The sequence below is a fragment of the Garra rufa genome, chromosome 22, assembly GCF_049309525.1.
Source record: "Garra rufa chromosome 22, GarRuf1.0, whole genome shotgun sequence".
Taxonomy (NCBI): domain Eukaryota; kingdom Metazoa; phylum Chordata; class Actinopteri; order Cypriniformes; family Cyprinidae; genus Garra; species Garra rufa.
Window position 1 is genome coordinate 7,036,051 of NC_133382.1, and position 6,583 is coordinate 7,042,633.

Sequence of the window (6,583 nt, forward strand, 5' to 3'; positions counted from 1 at the left end):
AAGTAAAGTTTTGCTGAAAATGTATAAAATGGCAAGTAAAAAGCACTAGATTGTTAAAGATTATTTTTTTGTGTTTTCACCCTTATTTATCACTGACCATCTTATAGATCCAGTTGTCAGCCAAAGAATCTGAAAGTGAAAAATTGGACCGTCAAAGTCTACAGCACCAGCTGCAAAAGGTTTTAAAAGAGCTTCGGAAAGCCAGAGACCAGATTACACGCCTGGAGTCTGCTGTGAGTTTTGAGATTCTCTGTGACGTGTCCTGACATGATCTTTGACATATCTGTCATATTCTTCTCTAATAATGTATCTGTTTCGCCCTTTAGAAACAGCAGAGAGAGTCTCGTTTCTCTGAGCCCAGCTCCTATAACAGAATGGATTTTGAGAGATTGACTATTCAAGATCCAACCACATCTCCCTCAAAAGCTCATAACATACTAGATGAGAGCATCCTGGAGTGTCCGAACTGTGGCACTTCATACCCCACCAGCCAGCACAGAGAGCTGCTCGCCCACCTCGACTACTGCTTTAGCTAAAACACACGCTTATGAAACACTCTGTATATGAATGTCATGATGTAGAGTGATGTTTGACTTTTTTTATTATAGCCACTTTTCCAAAGACATGCTTCAGTATTTTATATTAACAAGTGTTTTTTTTTTTTTTTTTTTAAGAACAAATAAGTAGTGTCAAAAAGTTGGAGGGAACTTTCATAGAATATTCATAGAAGTATCGGTTTATATGGGGCATATTTAAAAAATATTTTAATTTATGAATTCAAATGTGATGTTTTTTTTCTTTGTTGTCTTCTGGTGACAAGGTTTATCTTTTATATGCAGTTTTCTTACATGTAGTAAATAATACAGCAATAGTCCAGGTTTTTATTTTTAATCAGTGTTGTACCCTAAAAAGTAAAATTATTCACACAGTCCTTCACTGAATTGTGTACTCCACTTGAATGAATAAAAGAAAAAAGAAAAACAATAAAAAGACCGTTTGTTTCCTAGTTTCCCCTTGTATCCTCACAGCACCTCTGAAGTGTCTGGAAGCCACTCATTAGCATTCATCAGTCCTGCAAGCCAAATCTGTCTTGAATTAGACTGTATGTGTAAATCCTGCATTACGCTATTTAAAGATGGAATTAGGTGAAGCACCGTAGCCGAAGGAGAACCAGTGTAATTCCAGAAAAGTGCAATGCGTTATTTCACCACCAGGTAAACAATATGAGTAAGAAAACCTGGACAAGAAGTCCTTCCTAATGTCACACTGAGAATATTTAAACCCTGTTCAGTTGACATATTTGCATAACATGATCCTGGACCACAAACCAATCCAAGTGTGGGTATAATTGTAGCAATAGCTAAAAAATACATTGCATGGGTCAAAATGATCATTTTTTCTTTTATATTAAGTAAAGCTAATGCTCCATGAAGATATTTTGTAAATTTCCTACTGTAAATATATTAAAACTTAATTTTTTTGTTGACAGATCCATTTGAAGCTGCATTTAAACTACATTTTGGAAGCTCAAACTTGGTCCATTATATGGACTTCTGAAATGTTTTCCTAATGAAACATAATTTCTTATCGACTGAAGAAAGAAAGACATGAACATCTTGGATAAAAAGGGGTGAGTAAATCATCTAAATTGTTGTTCTGAAAGTGGACTTCTGCTGTAATCTTCCTACATTTTCTTTTAAACACTTTAAAAATGTATTTTTGAAATTTCATATGTGACCCTGGACACAAAACTAGTCATATGGGTCAATTTTGAAATGTATACATCTTATTTAAAATAAGTTTCTCTTGATGTATGGTTTGTTAGGATAGGACACTATTTAAGCAAAATACAACTATTTGAAAATTTGGAATCTGAGGGTGCAAAAAAATCTAAATATTGAGAAAATCGCCTTTAAGGTTGTCCAAATGTTCTTGGCAATGCATATTGCTAATCAAAAAGTTTTAATATATTTACAGTAGGAAATTTACAAAATATCTTCATGGAGCATGATCTTCACTTATTTTCCATTTTGCAAATAACCTAACCAGCATACGCCTATACCCTATGCAACAGGGAGGTCCATAATTTGTGTGCTGACACTCTGTATCCTGGTCCAAGTTGCACAACATTTTTGTTTTGTGGATCTGTCAACAAAAAGCATTGATTTGCCAGGTCTGTTTGTATTCTAAGTTCATTTGAGTTTGAACAAATCTTTGATGAAACTTTGTTGATAATTCATTTACTAGCATCAGTCACAGAATTGAGTAATTCTACTTTTTTCCCCAAGTTTATTTGAAAAAAAAAAGAAAAAAGTTACATCCAGCACTTAGTTTGCATTAAAATTATTAAACATGTTCACTCTTGTATTATCTTTTATTTAGCATGTTGTTGTCTGTATTTACATATCTCTTGGAAATATAAAATATTGAATTACATCCTCAGAAGCTCTTCGTGTGGTAATCATTTAAGCAGCGTCACAGAAACCTGCATAATTAAGAAAGAAACAACAGATCAGCACATTTAGAACTTTTAGAGTTTTAGAGAACATTTCGAGTGAATCTAAATAATTATCATAATTCATGAGGCTCAACCATCTTACCAGTGTGTGCAACACGTCTGTATTTGCCCAGGAAGCAGATGTCCTGTTTCTTCTCGGTCACATTCTTCTGGTCTTCAGGCCTGAGGCCATCAGGATGTCGGGAGAAGATGAAGGAATAACCATCCAGACAGGTTCCATCCATATCAAGCTCTCTGCAGGAGTAGTGAATGGCGTAGTTATCGTAGTCGGTGTCAATGATCCAGTGGTCATCATCTGTGGAAAGGTCAGAGACGAGCAAATCAGCTCTCAGGTTTTAAGTGACATATGGTTTACTCACATTTCGCAAGCTAGGTTTAACTATGCTTGCAAGGCATTCGCGTTTGAGGATTAAAAAATATATTATAAAATAAAATGTAAAATAATATATCATAGAAATAAAGAAAAAGGTTTTAGAAATTCCTGATTTATTACATAAATAAAATACATTTTGACCCTGGACCACAAAATCAGTCATACGTTTTCAATTTTTTAAATTGAGATTCATACATAATCTGAAAGCTGAATAAATAAGCTTTCCACTGATGTATGTATCGCGACAGGACAATATTTGGCAGAGATACAACTATTTGAAAATCTAGAATCTAGAAAGGCGCATGCAAAAAAATAAAAATATTGAAAACATTGCCTTAAAAGTTTTCCAAATGAAGTTCTTAGCAATGCATATTAATCAATAAATTAAGTTTTGATTTATTTATGGTAGGAAATTTACTAAATATCTACATGGAACATGATCTTTACATGGCATAAAAGAAAAATCGATACCATTATATACAAATACACCTGTGCTACTTAAAATATATATAATAATAAATAGAGAAAAAACGTATTCAAATTATTATATACATATGTCAAATATAAATAGATTTCTTGTTTTAATATAAATCATACAAATAATATGTATAGCATGTGACCCTAGACCACAAAATCAGAATTAAGTAGCACAGGTATATTTGTGGCAATAACCAACTGCCAAAAATCATTAGGATATTAAGTAAAGATCATGTTCCATGAAGATATTTTGTATATTCCCTACCATAAATAAATCAAAACGTAAGTTTTGATTAGTAATATGCATTGCTAAGAACTTCATTTGGACATATTTAAAGACAATTTTCTAATATTTGTATCTTGACTAAATATTGTCAGTATTATTGTCCTATCATAAAAACTATTATTTATTTAGCTTTCAGATGATGTATAAATCTGAATTTTGAAAAAAAGACACTTATGACTGGTTTTGTGGTCCAGTGTCACATATATAAAATATATATCATGTAATAAAAATTTACGTCAATAAAAAAAAAAAAAATCAACTATTTGCATAGTTTTTGCATTATCAGATTTTATACCTGTTAAATTTGATCTGTTAAACAATAAAAAAATTATAATAAATCTACACTTACATCCAGTCTGGAGATATGCTGCAGCTCCCCAATATTTCATCTTGAACTTAGCGGGGTCTTCGGTATCTTCAAAAGTGCCAAACATGTTGGCGCACATCTCCCAATTGCTAAAGCGTAAAACACCATGTGAAAATATAGTCGTTTCTATTGCATAAATGCCATTTCTGTGTGACAACACCAATTAAACTCACTTGAGAATGATGACTCTACCAATGGCAGTGGCTGTCATGGTTCCATCCTCCTCCACTTTGAAGTTGGTGACCACATTATCAAGAAGGAAAAGCCCAACGGGGTCTTTCTTGGCCACGGCATACCATGTTCCTTGATACTGCAAGGTCAGTGGATAAGTATGAGGAACGAAAGCTCACAATCAGCATATGGATTGAAGAAAAATACTGGTTGACTTACCCTCATCCTGTCAAAGTCCTGTTTGACGGTCATGTTGCTCACCAGACAGTCCTGCGCCCAGCATGTCGCCAGGACACAGAGAGCTACGCAGAGCCTAAGCATTCTGCTTTTCTGCTTGATCTGTGAAAAATGAGTACAACAGTTATGAAAAGACCGAAAAAGCATCTCTTTTAAACAAATCCTTATTCTCCAGGTGCGTACCTTGATCACAGTATCTAAAGCGTATCTGTGGTGCTGTAGCCGGATTCCTACGAGGTCCTTTTATACAGGGACGTGGTTCTGGGGGTATTTCATAATCCCACCCAAAGACCTAAAATTTACTCTCCACCATCCCTGTCATTGGACAAAAGTTTTACATAACAGCTGTGATTTAGGTATCCACAGAGAACACGGCAGCGTTGACCTTTGCTCTTCACTGAAAGTGTTTTTCTCTAGGTTGGAAGCTGGATTGCGCAAGCACTTGAGCTTTGCATTCCCTAAAGCCAATTCAAGAGGGAACACAACTGTTTGGTGAACATAGAACCTTTTTTTACTCTTAAATATAAAGCTTTCAAAATGGGCTTTTCATAACAATATCATAGAAGAACCTTTCAGTAAACAGTTCTTAAAAAAAAGTTTTTTTCTTAGTGTAAAAAACCATTTTAATAATTTAAAGTTTTAATAATATAAGAACCTTTTGTGCAATGGAATCCACAGATATTAAAGACAGGATAGAAGACAGGATAGAAGGATTGTATGTTGCAACAGAAACTATCAGCTCTCTCCTTTCTAGCACCTTTGTGCTCAAGGAGAACAGTCTGATGCTGTGGTATAACAAGCGCATTGGCACCCTAAAGAGAGCAGCTCGGAAATAAGAGCACAGTTGGAAGACAACCGAATTAGAGGTCTTTCAAATTGCATGGAAGGATAGTTTCTTCCTATAGGAAGGTTGCAATAGAAACTGCTACTTTTGCTTACTTTTTGTCCTTTTTTTAGAAGAAAGCAAACACAACCCTAGGTATTTATTTGATACAGTGGCTAAATTGACCAGAAGTACATCTTCAGCAGGTTCAGACAGTTCCTAACAGCACAGCAGCATGAATCTTTACTTGCAAGATTGATACTATCAGAGAGCAAATGATATATGCAATGCAACCATCTGCTACAGTGTTGCATCAGACAGTGCATTCTCTGAGGAACAATTTGGTAACACTTTATAATAATGTTCAGTTGTAAGTCATTTATAAGTGGTTAGTTAATGATAAAATAATGATTCAAAATGTTTAATAAGTGATATGCTAACAATTTGTGTATGTTTTGTTAATTCATTTACAAGTAATTTACAAAACATGACTATGCATTCAAATGATTAATAAGAGATATGTTAGTACTTTATCTATGTTTTGTAGATTAAGTAATAAATCATTTACAAGTGATTAGATAATGATGAACTAATAATTTACAAAACATGATTATATGTTTACAAATGATTATAAAGTACTATGCTAAGGATTTACAAATCTGTCGTTATCTTAAAAAAAGCATATCATGAAATAATCAAACAGATCCTTAGTAAGTGGTTAATACGTTACTAGTTCATATATTATTTGTCACTTAAAAATAATTAAAATATCAATCATTTACATTTTTAATCCTTTACTGAAGATGGCATCATGAATAAATCATTTACAAATCTTTCTGCATCCCCCAATCTAAAGTGTAAACGATTCATCAGTTGTAAATGTTTTACTCATTATTTAAAGGTCTTTCACCCAGTGTGTATACCCACCTGATACCCACACAACCTGGAACCGGCAGGTTTGTAAAACAGTTACAACTGATGAGTAGTTTACACTTTAGATTAGGGGATGCAGAAAGTGTTGTAAATGCCTTATATACACCAGATTATTTGCAACATGAAAGAAAGATCTACAAATGATATGTAACACATTTACAAATGATGAATTGTTTACACTTTAGATTAGGGGATGCAGAAAGATTTGTTTTCAACCTGTTGATCTCATTGTACAAAAACCCTAATTTCTTTTCGACTGAAAAAAGTGAACTCATCAGAGAATGACTTGCTCCTATCCGATTGTGGTTGCATTTCTGGTTTAGTGTTACTGGACCTAAGCACTGCATTTGACATTATCAACCACAGCATTTTTTTTAATAGATTTGAAAATGATGTTG

At 33.7% G+C, this 6,583-nt stretch overlaps 1 protein-coding gene across 1 annotated transcript; it reads right to left on the bottom strand.

The window, feature by feature from the left end:
- Positions 1–2,355: 2,355 nt before the first annotated feature.
- Positions 2,356–4,627, bottom strand: LOC141297782 (retinol-binding protein 4-A-like). Its single transcript, XM_073828234.1, has 6 exons — positions 4,613–4,627; positions 4,412–4,531; positions 4,195–4,331; positions 4,004–4,110; positions 2,601–2,813; positions 2,356–2,485 (listed from the first exon to the last, which is right to left on the bottom strand). The coding sequence occupies exons 2-6, from the start codon at positions 4,511–4,513 to the stop codon at positions 2,466–2,468; spliced, it is 579 nt and encodes a 192-aa protein (XP_073684335.1). The 5' UTR covers positions 4,514–4,531; positions 4,613–4,627; the 3' UTR covers positions 2,356–2,465.
- Between the last annotated feature and the right edge of the window lie 1,956 nt (positions 4,628–6,583).